Genomic DNA, 22,091 nt, shown 5'->3' with positions numbered 1-22,091 from the left:
ATCAAAGCGTGAAAAAGAAAAGGGCCCACAAACCACGCAAAGACGCAAAACTCGTCAAACTTGCCTAGCGCGCTCTCCGCTGATCTTACGTCTCTTCCCAGCAGGCTCCGGGAGTCACCGCGACACTTCAACAATTCTCGCGAGATTTATCGGCAGCCATCTTCTTGGGGGTGCTGGGAGCCGGGAAGACCCCCTGAACCGTTCCCATTCAGCTGCCCTTCGTCTTCGCTTTCTTCACTTTTGCCTCTTCTGCGTTGCCAACCAGCACCTGGTCTCAAAGCTGAGAGAAAGCCCGGGTCTAGGAGCGTGTCGCGCTCTGGTCCAGGAAGATTCGCTGGGGTGGAGAGAAGGGGGAGGGCCCGGGCAAACAGTCGCTGCCTCAGCCGGGGCCGGGGGCCGGGGAGGGGGAGTTCCTGGCACCCCGTGGACTCGCGGCCTGCGGCCGTCCCCCCCGGAGCTGTTGGCCCATCGGGGCTCGCGGGAGCCTGCCACCGGCGCCTCCCACCGCGGCCCACGCGGGCGGCGCGCGGAGGAGGGGGCGGGGGCAGCGGCGGCTGTAGCGGCCGCGATCTGGGCGGGCGGACTAGTGTGACGGGCCTCTGGGCCGCTGTGGATGGTTTCTAAAATGATCATTGAAAACTTCGAGGCCCTCAAGTCCTGGCTCAGCAAGACTCTCGAGCCCATGTGAGTATCCGGGGGCTATTTCCTTGCAGGGGTGGAAGTGGGAGATAGGTGGCCTCACGGTTGCCTCAAGTGCCTTCCGTGGAGGCCGAAGCGGTGAACGCTGGTCCTAGGGCTCTGTGTTTTCTCCTCCTCTACCACCCTCGTTCCCAGGTTCAGAATACGCCTGGGAGCCTGAGCTGACCTTTACCTTATCGCTGAGTTGGTTCTTAAACCAATGTCTCTTCCTCTTGTTTTCCCGTTATTTGTAGACCGACCCCAACAACCTACACACACAACTCGTATTTGCCCAGGGCCCCCAGATCAGTTTCTTCTGGTGAATCCGAGCATAATCCGCTGTCCACTAGACTATTTTTGTTTCTTTAAATGAGGTGAATAGCCCTTATTACGGATTAGAACAGTTCTTGTCTCAGCCACTCAAGTTTTACCTACATACAATCCCTGAAAGAAAGGCCATGTCTCCCATGTGCTGTCTGGCTCATCAGCACCTCTGTTAACTGAAGATGTAACAGGTGCTAAGGTGCCCAGTAAAATTCCCCTTTCCCACCTACACGTTTGTTAGCTTGGAGGAAGAAAATGCAATCTATCCATATGGACTATTTAGCAGTTTTAAGTAGGTTTCTATAGGTGGACTCTGTGCATGTGTGTGTTTGAGGGGGTTCAGAGTGCTGAAATGTATTATATTGGAAAAATTGAGTGTTTTAAGGAGTTATCTTTTAATACACGCAAAATATGGGCCAAGTGTTTTATCAAAATTGGTTGATTTACAATAAACAGCTTAAAATACAACGGGGAATATCCATTCATTTAATAAATTTATTAGGCTCCTTCTATGTACTGTGGGAGGGTCAGGGCTAGAGTTTTTAAATTCCAAAATCAGTAAGACATAATAAACAAGTAAATAAGGTAATTTCAGGTAATAAGAGTAATGATGATTGTAACAGTAGAGAATCATGTAAAAGAGTGATTAGAAGGCCTCTCAGAGGAGGTGACATTTGAGCAACACCTAAGGAACAGAAGGAACTATCTGTGTAAAAGTCTGGAGAGAGAATGCTCCTTACAGAAGGAACAGCGAGTGCAAAGGCTCTGTAGTGGAAATGATCACGGTGTGATCTGGGAAGAGAAAGCAGGCAGTTGTAGCTGCAGGGAACCTTGTGATGGAGAGGATGGAAGGTTGTGAAGTTTGAGAAGTAGGCAGGGGCCAAATCATGTAGGATCTTCTAGGCTGTGGTCAAGAGCTAGGATTTAATTTAAACTATAATGGGAAGACATTAGATGATTTAAAGCAGGCAGGGATTGATTTGATTTTGTTTTAACTCTACCTGCTTTGTGGAGGTTAAGGGGTCAAGAAGAGAAGTAAGGAGACCGTTCTGAAGGACGTTGTAGGCAGAGCTGTAGATAGTTTGCATTAGAGTGATAGTGGAGACAGAACTAAATATGTTTAATGAATAGATCTGGTAGAACTTGCTGATCGATTGGGTGCGAGAGATAAGGGAAAGGGAAGTCAAGGGTGATAACTAAGAAGTTAGCCTAAGCAACTGAATCCGTGTTGGAGAGAACAGGTTGAGGGGAGAAGAGTAGGTTGGTTGGTTTTGATCATTAAGTGTAAGGTATTATATACTTAAGTGAGATGTCAAATAAGTAGTTGGTTATGAGTCTAGAACTCAGGCCAGGACTAGAAATATTTGGAGTCATGCAGATAGTGTTTAAAGCCACGAGACTGGGAAGTTTCTGAGGAAGAATGTGTAGATAGGGAAGCGAAGAGAGTCCAGGTCTGAGGTAGGAAGAAAATTGGGATACATGTCACTAATGAAACAAATGTATAACAAAAGAGGAGGGTTGTCAACTTGATGGGATACTGCATAATGGATGAAAAAGGTGGAGGCAGATTAGTGGCCCTTAGGTTTGTCAAGGTAGAAGTCATTGGTGAACTAAGTGAAAAGTCTCACTGGAGTAGGGTGGTATGGTTAGAAGCCTTGTTTAAGTGGATTGGAGAGAGGGAGTAGGCAGGAGTGTATGAGAGGGAGAACCCTGGAGCCAGAATGGCTGCCTTTGAATTCTGCCTCTGCCACTTACCAGCTGTATGATACTAGGTAAGTTACTTAGCTCAGTGCCTCCTTCCTCATGTCTAAAATGGGGAAAATAATGAGTATGTATTAAGAAAATCTTTGAACACTGCCTGGTTTGTAATTAGCACTCAATAAGTGTTCGGTGAACAGAAAACTTAGAAGACTGTTTTGAGTTAAAATAGCATTCCCGGGGCTTCCCTGGTGGCGCAGTGGTTGAGAGTCCGCCTGCCGATGCAGGGGACACGGGTTCGTGCCCGGTCCGGGAAGATCCCACATGCCGCGGAGCGGCTGGGCCCGTGAGCCATGGCCGCTGAGCCTGCGTGTCTGGAGCCTGTGCTCCGCAGTGGGAGAGGCCACAACAGTGAGAGGCCCGTGTACCGCAAAAAAAAAATATATATATATATATATTCCCTTTTTTAAGCATTCAATTCTCAAATTACTTATCAGCTTTATTACCATTTCCTTTTTTTTTTTTCACTAATTGAAGATTATAGCTACTCTGCTTGTAATTTTTCTTGAGTTTTAATAAAGCATCTTCGGGTATCATATAGCCTACTCAGATGACTGTAAGCAGTACAGTCATTACTGCTGGAATAAAGCACTACTTGTAGAACCTAGACAGTGATAGGAGCTGGGATTGGTCCTTTTATAATGTACACTACTGTGGTAAAAATGAGCCCTTATCCAAGTTCCTGTCCCTTTAATTGCATTTCAGGTGAATTCTTTTTTTTTTTTTAACAAGCCTGCATCTGACGTTAATTTATTTATTTTTGCTGTGTTGGGTCTTCGTTTCTGTGCAAGGGCTTTCTCTAGTTGCGGCAAGCGGGGGCCACTCTTCATCGCAGTGCTTGGGCCTCTCATTATCGCGGCCTCTTTTGTTGCGGAGCACAGGCTCCGAACGCGCAGGCTCAGTAGTTGTGGCTCACGGGCCCAGTTGCTCCACGGCATGAGGGATCCTCCCAGACCAGGGCTCGAACCTGTGTCCCCTGCATTAGCAGGCAGACTCTCAGTTACTGCGCCACCAGGGAAGCCCCTCAGGTGCATTCTTTTAGATGACTTTTAACGCTGATTACAGTTATTTAAGACCTATGGTTTCTAACCTTGGTTTTGTGAAACTTGAAGATGTATTTGTTCTCTAAAGAGATTTTTTTGCTTTACTTCGTAATTGCCATATAGCACCTATTTGAGGCAGGACCATATGAAGCACAAAGGATAAGACAGAACTTGAAACGTGTATAGAACTTTTTTAGCTATTTGTGCTAGTAAAGTATCTGATGGTTTTGGACTTGCCTCATAGTTTAAATGTATTAATTCAGCACATATTTATTGAGCACTTAATCTACTCTGTGCTAAGCACTGTGTTAGATATTGGGGAAATAGTAGGAAACACGACATGAAATGACCATCTTCATATTGTTTACCGCTTAGCACGGAAGACCGATGGTGAACAAGTAACCATAAGACTAGTGAGTGTTATTAATCCAGAATGCTGTCAAAATATATGTCTGGGAGGTCAAGAAAGGCTTTCCTGGCATGATAATATTTCATCTCAACCGGGATGGATGAAGAGCAGTTTGCTGGGGCAAAAGGATGGGAATGGAGAGCTGTGACAGCAAGGTTTTAGAGGGCAGATGGTATGAAGGCCCTAAAATAAAGGGAAAAAGAGGTGTCTTGGAGGAATTGAAAGAAACTGAAAAAAGAGCCAGTGGATAGCTCCAGAGAGAGGAGCCAGATCGCACGAGACTCTTGAGTCATTTTAAGGATTTGGGATGTCATTGAAGGGTAGTTGGAAGCCAGTGAAGGGTTTTAGGGGAGGAAAGTTTTCATATGGACATTAAGAAAAAAAAAAAGTCAACCTGGTTGCAGTTTCAACATGAAATAAAAGTTGGTAAATCTGTATTTTATTTGATTATAAGGTCTGTAGGTGTATCAAGATTCTGAGTTTTTTTCATAATTTGAAAATATAGGTGTTAAAATTGTCATCTTGAAATACTTGATGTTTTTGTTCTCCCAAACATTTGCTTAGTCATGCATGCTAATAATAAAATTAGATGTTGGTCTTCCCTTTAACATTGATTTCTTTTTCATAATGTGCAGTCCTGGAAAAGAATTAAGCTGTCTTCTTTCGATGTTTTTTTTGTTTTTTTAAACAGAAGAGGTTTTCTGCTGTATTTTAAAACTTTTTCTGAGTTTACACATCACTGAATGTGGTGATTTAATAAAATCATGGATTATTTTTAGTTTAGGGGAAACCTCAAAATCTAATCAAACCCCTTAATTTTTCAGAAAATAAAATTGAGAGACAGATGAACTTAATGATGTGCCCAGATTTTGTTGAGTTTAGTAGTAAAGAACAAAACGCCTAGTTTTGTGCTCCTGCTACTATGTAGTGCTGTGGAGGTAGCATTGTGTAGTGGAAAGAAAACATTTTTGTGTCCACATAGACCAGTGTTCACATCTCAGCTCTGCCACTTATTAACTGAGTAATCTAGGCAAATGAACCTCCCTTTTCCTTGTTGGTGTGATAGGGAGAATTATACTTGTTTCTTTCTGTAGTTGAAAGGATTAAATGAGACATATTTTAAAGAGCCTAGCCCTTCCCTCCTTTCTTAAATACTGGGTTGATTAAACACAAATAGGTTACATTACTATTATTGCTACCATTAACATTTGAACACATTGTTAAAGTTTTGTATTTCAAGTTCTGTGAGGTAAATACTGTACCTCCATTTTGCAAGTGATGACCCCGAGGCACTAGAGCATGAAGTTGAGATACTTGCCCAGAGTCACAGCTTTTACATGTGACTAAACAGTGATTTAAACTCAAGTTTTTGACTCTGGAGCCTTGTTCTTAATTTACTACAACACAATACAATGTATTCTTTCCTATTACTCTGTGTGTGTGTATATACACTTTTTTTTGTTTTTGTTTTTTTTTGAGGTACGTGGGCCTCTCACTGCTGCGGCCTCTCCCGTTGCGGAGCACAGGCTCTGGACGCACAGGCTCAGTGGCCGTGGCTCACGGGTGCAGCCGCTCCGCGGCATGTGGGATCCTCCCGGACTGGGGCACGAACCCGTGTCCCCTGCATCGGCAGGCGGACTCTCAACTACTGCGCCACCAGGGAAGCCCTATACACTTTTTTACTATTACATTTTTGGAGTAGTAGCTGCTATTGTAAAGGAACAAAGTTCTAAAGCATCATGGTTATCAGTGCTTTAGAGTTTAAGAAAGAAACCTAGAGTTTTTGTAGTCTTTTCCTCTTCACCTACGCTTGTTATTAAACCTTTCTTACCACATTAAAATTTATTTTTGTTCCAGTTTTACAGGAAGAGCTGAAAGGTGATCTTTTTATTTCTGAACTTTATACCTGTTTCCCTCCCTTGATCTTTTTTTTCTGCAGACTCCTTTGGGCACAGAGTCAGTCTCCCATTCCTTAAGGAAGAAAAGCTTAGCAACAGTAGCAAAAAATAAAACAAAAAATTAAATCATACTTCTAGTCACTTTGCTAGCTTTCTTTTCCTGTCAGTGTTAAATCTTGAAACAGTAGTCAGCCTTTAATTTTTCACTCATTTGCCCCAGCCATTTACTTCCTAATGCCTATAATATAGTTTCTTGCTACTTGTATTCAACCAAAATTGCTTACCTCAATGTTACCAGTGAATTTGTTTATTAAATGTAAATACTTTGTATAAATTTTAATTCTTTGACCTCTGTATATAACATTAGACAGTGTTGATAGCTGCCTTTTTCTTTTTTTTAAACTTCTCATGTCTTGGATCCATAATATTTTGGTTCTCTTCTCAAATCATTTCTATCTCCTTAAGTTCTTTTTCTTGCCTTTGAATTGTATTATTCTTAGTTCTGTTCCCAAGACTTTTTTTTCTTAATCATTCTACTCCTGTTCCCTCATTCACATTCATTCCTATGGATGGTTTCTATTGTAATACGTGCCTGTGGTTTTTAAAAACTTTGTGTGTGTGTTGTAGATGCTTTGAAAGTTTGATTAAAGACTGTTTTCCCCAGGATATTGCATATACACATTTGCATTTGAATTTTAGAGCTTTTCCAACACATACCTGTATGCATTTATTTTTCACACAATTATGTTTAGGCTTAACCACTTCAAAGTTTTAAGCTCTTAACTCTGATTGCTAGCTCTGTACCTGATCCTCTCGTCTGAACTTCAAACTATTGTATGTTTCTGAAAATAAAATGTTCACTTATTTCCATTTCATTTCTCCAAATTATCTGGGCTTGAAGTTTCATTTTTTTGGCTTCTCCTCCCTTCATTTCTTTTCTCCCATTCAAGTTGGTCATTGGGTTCTGTCTCTTTCTTTTAATAATTCTTACTAATGACAGTGCTCAGTAGGGGACTCTTCACTCCTTATCTAAACCATTGCAGTTTGTTTCCTAACAGACCTCCCTATCTCCAGTCTTTTTCTCTCTTCCAGTTCTTTTGGCCTGGATACCCAACTTGTTTATATCCTATTGTTAGATCAAAATCTTCAGGACTCCTAAGTAATTAATTGCATACTTTTTAACTTGGTTTTCAGGACTCTAATGTCTGTTTCAAATTATCTCTCCAGTTTATATCTTCCTACTTTTTATGTAAGTCTTAATTTCAGCAAAACTGAACTTTACATTCTGATTCTCTATCACATTGGTCATACTGTCCTTTTCCCCTCAACTTTAAGTAGAAGGTAACATTCGTTGAGTGCTATTTGCTAATGCCTGTGCATTCATTGTATGTGAGCTAGGTTCTGTTATACCAATTTTAAGGATGAAGAAGTTGACTCTTAGGAAGATTAAGTAATACACTTCATTCATAGCTTATAAATGATAGAGACAGGATTAAAAACAAGACACTTATATTCCAGAGCTTTGTTGTGCATTATCATGTATTGCCTTTCTCCGTTTCTTTTTTATATGTTGAAATCAAAGGTCAAGTGTGATTCCAGTTCTTCCAGAAAGCCATTTATCATCTATCCAGTTGGAAGCAGTGACTCTCCTCCATGACTCTCCTCTCCTAGCTCTAGTTGGTACTCATCACTTGCAAACTTGTTCAGCAGTTAATTCTTACTTGTTTTAAGGTTACTGTTAGAGTCTAAGGTCCTTGAAAATAAACTCCAAATCTTAAGGTTAAGTGTTCTGTTCTGTGTGAGCACCCAGCACAATGCCATGTGTGGGGTGTGCATCTGAGTTTCAAATGCATTAGTTGAAATTTCTATTTTGTGCACCCATGACTTAAGAGAGAAGAGGCATTTGTGTAAAACTTCTATTTCAGAGAAGCAGATAAGTGAGCAATTTGAAGATTTACTAATCTCAGGGCCTGTTTTGCTTTATTTTTACCTTTCAGCAGTTTCAAATTAACTAAAGCTTAAGTGATTTTTTTAAGGGGGAAAGGACACTGAAGAGTATTAACATTTACTCATTAAAGTATTAGTGAATGCTGCTATATGCAAGATTGCGCACCTCCATGGAGCTGCACAAAAAATTATGTATGGTAATTCTAGTCTGATGAATTTTACAGCTGGTAGAAGAGTTTTTCTATAATTAATTATTGGCTAAAATATTTTTCATGACCTTCATTACCACATTTTACTGCTGCAAACCTTAGTTGGGTTTTCCATCTGAGTGATGAGTAGTTAAAATGCATTTAGCATTTTCTGTCTGTTTTAGCAATTCCTTTTCTTTGGCTTACAGTTCTTTTCAAATGAATTATTTTACATGCATAAATCAAGATATAGGGATAGTATTATGAACAAAATGGAAAATAAGATATTACGGTGTTTGGTGTGTACATTTTGAGAATGAATAACTCAAACTTGAGCTAAATGTAGGCTTCTAGGAATTTTTTTTCTTCCTCCTGCTTCGTTAGTCCCAGAGAACAGAGAATGAGTGAAACGAGTGGATGGTAAATGCTTCCTACTAGACTTACTCACTACCCTCCTACCACCTTGTTTCTGTGGAAAAATCCTTTTCAGTTTACAGATAGTAACTTCTGAAATAGGTAAAAGTTTATTTTTAACTTGAGGTTATATTTAGTATTTTGTGTGTATATGAAAAAATGGAGTATGTTGGAGATGTTACTCATTGGTTCTCACTGCGATATTTTGCCTATGTACAAGCAAATATGTTTATATATATTTTTCTTTTTTTTTATATAACTGGTTTCATACTTGGAGGTCATTCAATATAAAACGTAAGAGACTTGCCCCCTTTTTAACGGTTGCATGGCATTTTAATGTAACGTGTGTACCATAATTTATTTAACCAGCCTTTATTGATTTACTGAACAAATAGTACTATGGTGTATATATCTATCATGTGTCAATTTATACTTAACATAAACATTAGTTGCATAAGGTTTTTTTTTTGGCAGTTTCTTTTTTATTTTTTAATTTTTTAAAAATTTAATTAATTAATTAATTAATTTTTGGCTGTGTTGGGTCTTTGTTTCTGTGTAAGGGCTTTCTCTAGTTGCGGCAAGCAGGGGCCACTCTTCATCGCGGTGCGCCGGCCTCTCACTATCGCGGCCTCTCTTGTTGGGAGCACAGGCTCCAGACGTGCAGGCTCAGTAGTTGTGGCTCACGGGCCTAGTTGCTCCGCGGCATGTGGGATCTTCCCAGATCAGGGCTTGAACCTGTGTCCCCTGCATTGGCAGGCAGATTCTCAACCACTGCACCACCAGGGAAGCTCAAATGCATAAGTTTTGACAGTTATATACGCCTATGTAATCACTGTATAAAACAGGATCTAGAACATTCTCTGGAACATTCTCTTGTGCCTCTTTCTGGGTTTTTCTTTCCGTCTCCAACAAAGGCATCTACTTTCTAACTTTGGCATTATGAATGTGGCTGCTATGAATATTCTTATTCAAGTCTTTGTGGAAATATTTTTTTTGGGTAAATACCTAGGAGGATATTTGCTAGATCATAGGGTAGATAGATGTATGTTTTCTATTATAAGAAACTGCCTAATTGTTGCTACCTGTGATTTATGAGAATTCCAGTTGCTCCATATCCGCAGCAATATTTAGTATTGTCAAGGGTTTTTTTTTTGTTGTTTCTTTTTAAACCTTTAGAGTGAGTATAAAATGGCATCTTTCCTTTTTTGGACTGACAGTTTAATTCTCTTTATGGTTTTAATTTGCATTTTCCTGATGACTAATGCTATTGAGGACCTTTCCATGTGCTTATTGACTGTCATATCTTTTGTAAAGTATCTAAGTCTTGCTTATTTTTAAAATTGGCCTGTCTTTTATTGTTGACTTATAGGAGCTCTTTATTCATATACAATACATGTACTGCAGATTTTTTCCCCACTCTGTGACTTTTATACAGTAGTCCCCCCTTATCTGTGCTTTTGCTTTCTGTGGTTTCAGTTACCTGTGATGAGCTGCTGTTTGAAAATATTAAATGGAAAATTCCAGAAGTAAACAATTTATAAGTTTTAAATTGCATGCTGTTCTGAGTAGCATGATGAAATCTTGCACTGTCCTGCCCGAGATGTGAATTAATCCTTTGTCCAGCATATCCCACCTGTTAGTCACTTAGTAGCTGTCCTGGTTATCAGGTCAGCTCTCATGGTATTGCAGCGCTTGTGCTCAAGTAACCCTTATTTTACTTAACAATGACCACAACATGCGACAGCAGTGACGCTGGCAGTGTGGATATACCAAAGAGAAGCCACAAAGTGCTTCCTTTAAGCGAAAAGGTGAAAATTCTCGACTTGATAAGGAAAGAAAAAATTCAGTACTGAAGTTACTGAGATTTACAGTAAGAATGAATCTTCTGTGAAATTGTGAAGAAGGAAAAAAATTCTTTCTGGTTTTGCTGTCACACTTCAAACTGCAAAAAAGTTGCAGCAACTGTGTGTGATAAATGCTTAAGATGGAAAAGGCATTCAGTTTGTACTAAAGTATTTTGAAAGGTGGAGAGAGAGACTACACTTACATAACTTTTATTACAGTATATTGTTATAATTGTTCTATTTTATTATTGTTGTTAATCTCTTACTGGACTAATTTACATATTAAACTTTATCATAGGTATATCTGTGTGGGAAAAAATGTAGTGTATATAGGGTGTATTTGTGGTTTCACTGGTTTCACACCCCCCCTCCCAGTGGGTGTCTTGAAACATATTTCCCCCATGGATAAGGGGGGACTGTTGTATAATGATGTCATTTCGTGAGCAGAAATTTTTAATTTTTATTAAGTCCAATTTATTTTTCTTTTATGGTTAGTGCTCTTTGTGTCTAAGAAGCCTTTATCTCCTCCAACATCATAAAGATATTCTATGTTCTAGAAATTTTCTGCCTCTTGGTTTTATGTTCAGGTCTGTTCATCTCAAATGAATTTAAAAAAAATGCATATGGAGGAGTTCGGGTTTTTTGAGCACAAGCCACCTGTTCTTACTTGGCCCTGCAGTAATCGTTTCTCAGTGCCAGACTCCGACATTTTGGTTTGTTTGGCCTAACTGTGTGTCTCTCAGGCAAACGAACTTGCGTTTGGTATCAGTTTTGGTGAGCCAGCCCAGTAGTCTATTCCTGTGGCAGGTTGACCCTGGCCAGGAGCAGCTTCTTCCCTGAGTCCCCAGCAGCTGCCAAAGCTCATTTCGTTCAGAAGCACTCAGAAGGACTCCCAGACAAGCACTGGCTGCCCTGGCTCAAGGCTGTTTGGAGTCGAGAAACGAAAAACAAACAAACAAAAATGGATGTGGAATGAGATAGGGCTAAATGGCTCCTTTTTTTTCTTTAATAAGTATATTAAGTTTTCCAGAAATGGTTCCTAAAAAGACATTCCTTTTCCCATTGGGTGACTTGGCACGTTGGTTGATAATTAAGTGTATGTATAAGTCTATTTCTGGATTCTGTCTTGGTCCAATGATATTTGGCATGTTGGTTGATGATTAACTATATATGAGTCTATTTCTGGACTCTGTCTTCGTCCAGTGATATTTATTTATTATGATGCTTATACCACACTGTCTAAAGCTAACTACCTTTATAATAAGTTTTAAAATCAGGTTATATAAGTCCTCCTAGTTTGTCCTTTTAAAAGATTGAGTTATGCTGGGTTCTTGGCATTTCCCTATAAAGATGAGAATCAGCCTTTCAGTTTCTGCAAGAAAGCCTGTGTGATTGTTGATAGGGATGTGTTGAATGTAGAGATCAATTTTAGAAGAAAGAACATCTTCATAATATTTAGTCTTCCAGTTCATGAATGTGGTAATCTCTCCATTTATTCAAGCTTAATTTCTCCTGGCAATGTTTTGTAGCTCTCCATGTGGAGTCCTTGTAAATCTTTTGTTAGATTTTTTTTCACTGGGTACGTGATGTTTTATAAAATCATTAAAATTTAATTTTTCAATTTTCTTTGTTTATAGAAATATGATTGATTTTTGCATATTGACTTTATTCTGCAACTTTCTAAGTACACTTATTAGTTATAGTAGCTATTTTATAGATTCTTTGGAATTTCTTTTACCAGTCATGTCATCTGTGATTAATGACAGTTTCACTTTCTGATTTTTTATGCCTTCATTTCTTACTGAACTGGTTAGGAACGACAGACAGTACAAGTTAAATTGAAGTGGTAAGAGTGGACATTCTTGTTTTGTCTCAATCTTAGGGGAGAGAGACTTAATGTTTCAGTATTAACTGATGTTAGTGCTAGATTGTTTTTTTTGGCCGTGTCAGGTCTTAGTTGCAGCACGCGGGATCTTTGTTGAGGCATGCGGGATCTTTTGTTTTGGCGTGCAGGCTTCTCTCTAGTTGTGGCGTGCGGGTTTTCTCTCTCTAGTTGTGTTGTGCGGGCTCCAGGGCGCATGGGCTCTCTAGTTGTGGCGTGCGAGCTCAGTCGTTGTGGTGTGCGGGCTTAGTTGCCCTGTAGCATGTGGGGTCTTAGTTCCCCGACCAGGGATTGAACCTGTGTCCCCTGCATTGAAAGGCAGATTCTTTACCACTGGACTACCAGGGAAGTCCCCTGTGCTAGACTTTTTTTTTTTTTTTTTTTTCGCGGTACGCAGGCCTCTCACTGTTGTGGCCTCTTCCGTTGCGGAGCACAGGCTCTGGACGCGCAGGCTCAGCGGGCATGGCTCACGGGCCTAGCCGCTCCGCAGCATGTGGGATCTTCCCGGACCGGGGCACGAACCATTGCATTGGCAGGTGGACTTTCAACCACTGCACCAGCAGGGAATCCCTAGATTTTTTTTATAACTGCCTTTTAAATACCAGATTGAGGAAATTCTCTTTTATTCTTACTTTGCAGAGTGTTTTTGTCATGAAAAGGTATTGAATTTGTCAAATTCTTTTGTCTACATTTATTGAGATGATCATAGGGGTTTTCTCTCTTTTTCTGTTAATATTGTGTATTACATGGATTGGTTTTCAAATGTTAAGCCAGCCTTGTATTCAGGAGATAAACCCTGCTTGGTCATGATGTATTATCATTTTTATACATATTACTGGATGTGATTTGCTAATATTTTGTTAAGAGGTTTTGGTTTTGTTTATGAGGGCTATCTGCATTTTATTTTTTCTTTAAAATGTTTGGTAGACTTCACTGATGAAACCATCTGAAACTGAAGATTTTGTTGTGAAATGGACTTTTTATTACGAAATCAGTTTCTTTAATAGGTATAGGTCTGTTTAGGTATTCTGTTTCTTCTTGTGTCACTTTTGGTAATTTATGTTTTTCAAGGATTTTCCTTTTAAGTTGCCAGATTTATTGACATAGAGTTGTTTCTGTTGTTGCCTTACTATTCATATAATGACTAGAATCTATTGTGATGCTCCCCCTCCCCTTTTAAAAATTATACCTGACGTTGGTAATATTACTCTTTTATTGACCAGTTTTGCTAAGTTTGTCAATTTTATTCATCATTTCCGAGAACAGTATTAGCTTTGTTGATTGTTTTCTGTTTCAATATTATATTTTTATTATTTCCTTTTTTCCTACTTTGAATTTAGTTTGCTGGCCTTTCCCTCTTTATGTCATTGGTTTTATATTTTTCTTTTAGTTTCAAAAGCTTGGAGCCTGGAGGTAAAGCACAGGCAAGTATCCAGAATCTTGTTAATGCTGAGATTCCAGTTTTTATGAAAGGGAAAATCCTGATCATGCCCTCAAAACATTTGAAGCCAGTGGTGAACTGAATCAAACTAAAGCTTCTTACAAAGCCCAAACCATGTCAATTACAGAACAAGTGACTCCACTCTAGTGGCCTGACAAAAGGGCATGGCATTTACTGAAGGTAAATCTTATTTACTTCAGTCTCCATTCACCTCATTGTTCTTTTACACAAAACGTTCAACATAAGATCAAATAACAAGGAACACAAAATAGTAAGAAAATAAGATCCACATGAGAAGAATTAGTCAATGGAAACTTACCCAGAGATGACTCAAATAATAGAATTTTTAATCAAGGACTTTAAAGTAACTATGATAAAAATGCTAAAGAATTTATTTGAACATGTGGACAGCATGCATAAAGATATGGGGAACTTCAGCTAATACACAGAAGCTATTAAAAAGAGCTTAATGGAAAAACCTAGAAATGAAAACTGTAACAGAAATAATTCTTCTTTGCAACAGACTGGACACCATAGAGGAAAAAAATAGCAGTGAACTTGAATGTAGGAAAATAGAAAATATCCAAACCGAAAACAAAGGGACAAAAGTAATTTTAAAAGATACATCTGAGATCTGTAGGATAGTATCAAGTAATCTAAAATACAAGTTACTGAAGTCTTAGAAAAAGGAAAGAAAAATGAGGCAGAAAAAATGTTGGAAGACATAATGACCAAGGACTTTCCAAAACTGATGAAAGACATCAAAACATAGATCCAAATTGGCAAAACCAAACAGGATAAAATACACACACACACACACACACACACACACACACACACACACAGCCTTAAGCATATTGTAGTCAAACTGCTGACCAAATAAAAACAATCTTAAAAGTAGCCAAAGGGAGAAAAAAAGACAGATACATACAGGAAAACAAAGACTTAAATGGTCGCTAATTTCTCTTCATAATCATTGGAGGACAGTGGCAATAGAACAATATCATAAAACAACTAAGTGTACAACCACTCAACACTTACCAACTAAAAACACAAGAGTAGTTCTGCAAGCAAGGAAGGAGAAGTAGAAGAGATCTACCAAGGCACTCCCAGCTTTCAGCTAGCAAAGTCTGAGAGTAGAACAGGAGGGCTGAGCAAAACTCCTCTTAGGCATTCCAGGCCTTCACAGAGAATTGGGTGGTTACCCTACAAAAGAAAAGGGAAGGAGCAACAAAACAACTGCTCTGCCTATATTCTCCATTTATTAATTTTCCACTGCTTACTGGCAGTTTAAAAGTTGATACGGAAAAAAAAAACCCAAATCTTGAAGTCAGTTATTATAAATAAAAAACATTTGAATGATGTCAAGTCCTACATATAAGCACTAATAGCAGTTCAGCAGATCATTTGTTGCTCTTTTTAATATAGTTTAAGTGCAAGAAGTATTTTGAAACCTATAACTTAACCTTTTTAGGGCATTTTAAAAAGAAATTATCAGTGTGACTCTTGTTATTTTTATATATTTTCTTTAATGATAGCTGAAGTACTTATTTTACATTTTCAAAAAGTTTAATTTTTTATAATAACAGACTGTGAAAGAGATAGATCTTATTTTGAAAACTGTTTTATAAACTTGTACTTACCAGGCTGTGAAAGTTTTTCAAGAACTTTCTCAAATTGGATTGTGTTAAAGTTTTTTTTTAAAATTAATTAATTAATTTATGGCTGTGTTGGGTCTTTGTTGCTGCGGGTGGGCTTCCTCTAATTGAGTGGGGGCTACTCTTCGCTGTGGTGTGAGGGCTTATTATTGCAGTGGCTTCTCTTGTTGTGGAGCATGGGCTCTAGGCGCATGGGTTTCAGTAGTTGTGGCACACAGGCTCAGTAGTTGTGGCTCATGGGCTCTAGAGCACAGGCTCAGTAGTTGTGGCGCACGGGCTTAGTTGCTCCGTGGCATGTGGGATCTTCCCGGACCAGGGCTTGAACCTGTGTCCCCTGCATTGGCAGGTGAATTCTTAACCACTGTGCCATCAGGGAAGTCCCTGTGTAGTTTTGAAGCTTCTGATGACATTGAGTGCCCCAAATTGGATGAATAGTTATGTTCTATGAAGAATTATGACTGTTCATTATGGGTAGGAAAAGGTTTTTGACTCCAGCTAGCCTTTGTTGGTTTCATATTAAAAAGGTTTTATTACCATGTTGAAGTGTTTGGACATTTTGGGGACTAGGTAATGGGATACTGGGAAGGTTAATTAAAGTAGCAGAGTAACCTGGTCACATCTCTTTTTAAGAATGAAACTATGGTGTTTAGAGATTTGATTAAGTTGTAACATTTTGGAGACAAGGAAGATTAAATAGTTTTTTAATTCTAGTTTTAAGAGTGAGTTGTAAAATGCCTAAATTTGGGCTTTGGCAGGAGGTAGGAAGAGAGAGGTAATATACTTAGAACATATGTACTGGATATATATGAGGACCATTGAAGCAGTCAGAATATGGAAGAAAAAGCAACTAGGAAGGACTTGTCAGAATGCTTGTGGGCTTTTTTATTGACCTTTTTTGGTATCTGTGACAGCTTTTTAAACTGTTGGCACACCTTTGTATTTGTAATAATTGGGTTTGACCTAAACTGAGAATTGTTTTTTTGTGAGTTTTGGTTGATATGCCCCTGACTTAGTATGCTATTACATACTGTGATAATTAGTAGATACTTCTCAACCAGTGTGATTGGTTCTAGGGAAAAGGTAGACATAGTTACCTAGTCTGAAACAGACAAGCACACCAGTAGTAACATTTGAACAGTGGTAGAAATATGTGCAGATCTTAAGGTCTGGCAATTCAGAAAAATTATGTAAAGTGTTTCTACCTAGTAGAATTTAGTTATTCTTTATCCTTCCCAGAGGCTCAAACTTTGCTCATGAGTGTTCAGAAAAGGGAATTATATGGCTTTTGAAAAAGACCTAGAGGAAAAAAATTTTTTTTCAGATTACATACTGAATTATTTTTAAGTTCAGTTAAAGTTCCTGGGAATGAGAGTAGGGGAGTGCAATGACGATGAAAGCTTTGCATCTTATTCCTAAAAAATGACCCACTTTGTCAGATTGTATGGTTCAGCACCTTTGTTTTAAAAATGAGAAAACTGAAGCCTAGAGAAATAGAATGCTAACCCAGAATTATGTAACTAATGAATAAAGTAAGATGATATCAGACTAGAAATCTGAAAACCCCTGGGTTTTTGGAGTTCATTTCTGTGCTTTTTTTTTTTTTTTTTTTTAATAATACCAGACTGCTTCAAGGAAAAGCTGTTAGTTTGGCTTAGAAGACAACATAGATTTGAAAGGGAATAGTGCTTAAAATATAGTAGCTAGATTTTAACACCTATTCTAAGGGGGTGGCAATAATAGGCATCTTATTACTTCAAATTTTTATTTTATTTCATTCTTTAGTGGTCCATTTGTTCCGGTGTTTGGCAGGTTAATAAAATGCTTTCTTATTTGCAGTCATATTTATTTGTAATTATTTCTAATTTGGCAGAGCAGCTGTTCTCTCAGATAAGGAAACTGAAGCTTAGTTTCTTTAGTCCTGAGATTTGTGAGGTGAAAAGTATAACCTTTTTAATGAAAAAATTTCAGCGTGATTTGATAGCAGTATTAGAAAACTGTTGTGGCAATATTAGAAAAAACCCAGGAGTATACCATACAGCCACACAGCATTAGCCTGAATTTTTTTTTTTTAATATATGAGGAAACAGTTTGTAAGAATTTAGTTGAAAACAGAATGACAGAACTAGGTTTTTCACATTTCTAGTCTTAGTGCTATTTCTTTTGGATAATTCTGCCCCTTCTTGGTCAAGAGAGAAAATGTTTCCTAACCTCTCCTGTCTCTTAGTAACTGAAGGGAATAAGCGCTTCAAATATGTATTGTAACTAGGTAAATGTGAATCCACATATAAGTAACTGAATAAGCGCTTCAAATATGTATTGTAACTAGGTAAATGTGAATCCACATATAAGTAACTGAAGGGGTGGCCTTTGGAAGCCCCAGAGCCCTTTCCCAGAGAATTTGATTCTTCCTCAGCTGTGAATTAGAATGTAAAACGTACAAGAAATAATGGAGTTTTGTTGTGGGCTGCCATATCAGCATTTCATCTGCAGTTCCGCTTTTCTTTTAAGAGAGAATTCTATGACATGATTCTATAACCACACCTATCTGTGCTCAATTTGCTCTTTGGGCTACTGCTTTTTGCACTGAGCAGTATACAGTCTGATTATTGGGTCTTTGGGAGTGTGAAGACTGACTTTGTCTTTGAATTAAACGCTTAACACATACTTTCTGAATCACTTCTAAAGCAGCGATTCTCAAATGTGGTGTGAGGACTCCTAGAGCTTCCTGAGACCCTTTCATGGAGTCTGTGAGGTCCCCACTTTCCCAACTGTATACCTATGTGAGGCCAGATTTTATATTTCAACCAAAACAGGGTATCACAACAGATTGAATATAAAAGTAGATGTAAGTATCAGTCTATTATTTAAGGCAGACATTAATAGTATTTGCCAAAAAAAAGAACCGTTGTCAATCTTCTTACTAAATTTTTATTTTGGTGTGGGAATATAACTTTATTCACAAAAAAATATAGGGTACAGGTTTCCCCTGATATCTGAAATAGAGTGTTCCTGTGAAACTTTTCGTCAGCTGAAATGGCGTAAAGTGAAGAAGCAGTTACTTTAGGACACATCTTGTCAATGGATGCACAAAATAAATTGAGATAAAACATAGCTGCTCACAGACACAGTTCTGAACAGACACAGTTCAAGCTGCTATGGCAGCTTGATGCTGAGATGCCCAGTGTAGTTCTTGGGGAAGGATCTGGGCAGTGCCACTCTGGCTGCTTATGATACGGGCTACCTCTATACAACTTGCTGCAAAACAAATGCTGGACACTATTTATGTTTTTCACCTTTTCTCATAAAAGTGAAAATTCTTTCTGAATTTCTTGTGGTTAGTAGTTACCAATGTAGGTCTTCTGTAAAAGCTTCACAAAGGGGCATAAAGCAAACTTTTGAAAAGCAGGGGATTCCTGTGTTTAGTTTCAGGTGAGGCTATTAGTTATCGAGCTCTGCCCATCCCTGCATTGCAGTGGGGGTATAGCTCAAACTGGAGAAGGTCAGTCATTTTCAAGGACCAATATGATGCTCTGGGAGAGAGGGGAGGCTATTTTCTCTGGCTTCACTAGCTGTCAGAATAATGTAAGCCCAGAACTGCTCAGGGCTATTTTTGTTGCCACGTGTGCCTGCCTCAAAATAATGCAAGTTCAAAGGAAAGCAGAAAGAAAGGGAGTGTCCTGGTAACATCATTTGAACTCCTGGATCCAGCTCTGCCTAAAGTCAATCCTACTCTTGGACTTCCCATTTATTTATATCAATAAGTTCCTCCTTTTGATTACTCCTCCTGTCCCCCAACCCCAGGTATTTATAGTTAAATCATAATGGATTTATTTAGTTATTTTAAACTAAATAATTTAGAATTTTCTCATTTTTAAATTTTAATATGGTAAATACTGGCTTTTAAATAAAAGCTTTTCTGGGTCCTCTGTCATTTTTAAAGTGTAAAAAGATTCTGAGACCAAAAAGTTTGAGAACCACTGCTCTCAAGGTAAGGAGGAATTCCTGCCATTTCTTGGGGGTAATATAAGGGAATGAAGGAACTAACTGAATAGTATTCAGCATTATAATTACATGTTTTGTACTAAGTTTGTGCAGTGCTAAGTGGTTCATGTGATGCTCATGGATGTATCATGTTTACATATGCTTATTTTGTGGTGGTCATTTTATTTTGTAGAATAAAGTGGGTATGTAATAATTCTTTATGAGTAACCTTTGCTGTAACTAATTACTACATACAAATAATCTATGTTTTACTCTTTTTTTGAATTGGATGAAACTGTATAATAAACTATGGTAATTGAATTTTTCAATGTATATAGTATGTTTGTTGCAATGGAATTTGGGTTTTTAAAAGAGTAATTCTGTGTACAGAATATAATTGCATGACTTTGATGTAAATTAGATATTTTTCTTGAATATAAAGTGAAAATTTGGTAGGAACAGACGTGGGTGTATATCCGTGTTCTGAAGTGACTGAGTTAACATATTTAAATTTAATTTTTAATTCCCACTGCCACCTCCAGCTCCTCCTTCTCAAGATTACTGAAAATGGAAGCTTGGGTAAAATTTCATCAGTTATCTTCCACTGAATTTCTAAAGCCTCCAAAAAACTTGGGCAAAACAAAACAAACTTCTTTTTGAAATATTGTACTGGTGTGTTAGCTTTTTGTTTTTTGCTTCACTGTCTCATTACTATTTTGAAAGTACTAAATTAAAAAGTAAAAACTAATATGATGAGTGTGTTAGGAAGATTAATTAGAACCTTTATATCTGGGGTGATTCTTTTTTTAATTGAGGTATAGTTGATTTACAGTGTTGTGCTGATCTCTGCTGTACAGCAAAGTGTCTCAGTTATTTGATTCATGTTTTTTGAAGTCTTTCTTAAGAAAATTAAGTTCTTTTGGGAGATTTTATTAAAACATTTGATTTTCTGCATTGCTTTGGCTTTTCTAACTTATTTAGTGCATGTGCTCTCCTTCCCAGATACAGCTGGAGGAGAAAGACCCTCTTAGATATTCACCCATGCTTTTCAGGGGCATTATTATTAGTTGTATCCTTAACTGAATATATTCAGAGATTGATAAAATTTTATTTTTAAGCCTTTAAAATCATTGGTTTGAATGACTTCATAGTGATCTGATGTAAATTTTAAATCCTTAACAAAGGTGAGAGATTAGAAATCCAAATGTGCATGACACATTTGGATGGAATGGAACACTGGTCTCCTATCCCTCATGAGTCAAGTATCAGTAGATACCCACGTCAGCCCTTTTCTGTTGGTTCCCTCTGCCTGGGCTGACCTTTTTCCAGAAAGCCAAAAAGCTTGCTTGCACTACATTCTGTTTCCTATTTAAATTCTGACCCTGTTTAAATATCCTTACCTGATAATCTTATCTAGGATCTCCTCATTCATTCCTTCTCCTCCCTCCGTTTTCTTTCTTCCTCTTTTTTTCCCTTCATTCCTCTTCTTCTATAGTTTATCCCATTACCTGGCATTTTTTTCTCTTCGGAGCACTTGTTTATATGAGAATGCCTTCTGTGTGTGTATTGTCTGGCTACACAAGAATCCCTAGCAAGTTATCTGATAATGATACCCATTTACCATTCTGGTCATTTTCTAAGAATGTTTGACTTTGTTTATATATTTATAAAAGGTGGCACCTAGAAGTGAAAGCAGTGGCACTCCCTACTGCATGGGAGAGCTGCACTGTTTCCTCTCTGGTTATGATTTTCCTCCATTTCAATGCTTTATCTCATTTGACTTTTGTAAGTTGAAATACTTAGTTGCTTCCCCTTCACCCCACCTTCCCCAGTGCTATTGGTAAGCCATGTCTTCTTTATTTTGTAGTTTCTGGTTTTTGTTGTGTTTTCCCTGCTCCCCTCCTTCTATGCCCTCACTGCTCCCACCCTCCTACCCCCAACACACACACAGAAGGGTAATTGAAGTTGGAGCACTCTGTGGTCAGAATTGTACTTTATTGGCAGATTATATTTTTGCTGGGCTTAGAAGTACTTATGGAACAGACTTAGTGGGAATTCAGCTTGTTTTCTAAGGTAAGAGTGAAGTTTGTCACTGTTTCAGTATTTTCTTTGTCCTTAACATTTTCAAAATCTGATTCTTTTTTTCTGTTTCCCTGATCTGAAAGAAGATTTCAGCCCCACTTTTCTTTCACATGTTTCTAGAATGCTGGCAGTGTAGCAGAGGGTAAAGACTAGCTTTGACAAGATAATGTGTCATTCAAATCACAAACCTATCATCAGCAGTACCAACTGGTATAGTAAAGTACCTCGTGAACAATCTTGCTTACCATGGAGACAGTTTTTAAAAGTAACCCCTTACTATCAGAATATAGTTTTCTTTTGATTCAGTAATTTAAACTTTTTTACTTCATTAATTTTGCATAGCAGGTTATTATTGCTAGATGTTCAGATGAAGTAGCATTGGTACTTTTAATTAAGATAAATAGAAAAGAGAACACACAGTTTGCCTTTTGTCCCTGATCCATAACACTTTGGTATATTATTAAACTTCTGTGGTTCAAATTATTTTTTACTTAGCTATAATTTGTAACTACATACCTTTTTTGTTTTCAAAAGTTATTAAAAT

The 22,091-nt window shown here is 38.1% G+C and overlaps 1 protein-coding gene across 4 annotated transcripts in view; it reads left to right on the top strand.

The window, feature by feature from the left end:
* Window positions 1-613: 613 nt before the first annotated feature.
* RBM26 (RNA binding motif protein 26) overlaps window positions 614-22,091 on the top strand; it is a 76,177-nt gene continuing 54,699 nt past the window's right edge. For all 4 annotated transcript variants that reach the window (XM_065895874.1, XM_065895875.1, XM_065895873.1 and 1 more), the window contains exon 1: window positions 614-684. In XM_065895874.1, the coding sequence (XP_065751946.1) occupies window positions 614-684 (71 nt within the window). The remainder of the gene's footprint in view (window positions 685-22,091) is intronic.

This window comes from Phocoena phocoena, chromosome 18 (genome assembly GCF_963924675.1).
Source record: "Phocoena phocoena chromosome 18, mPhoPho1.1, whole genome shotgun sequence".
In the NCBI taxonomy this organism is placed as follows: Eukaryota; Metazoa; Chordata; class Mammalia; order Artiodactyla; family Phocoenidae; genus Phocoena; species Phocoena phocoena.
This window is presented reverse-complemented; position numbering and strand designations above follow the sequence as displayed.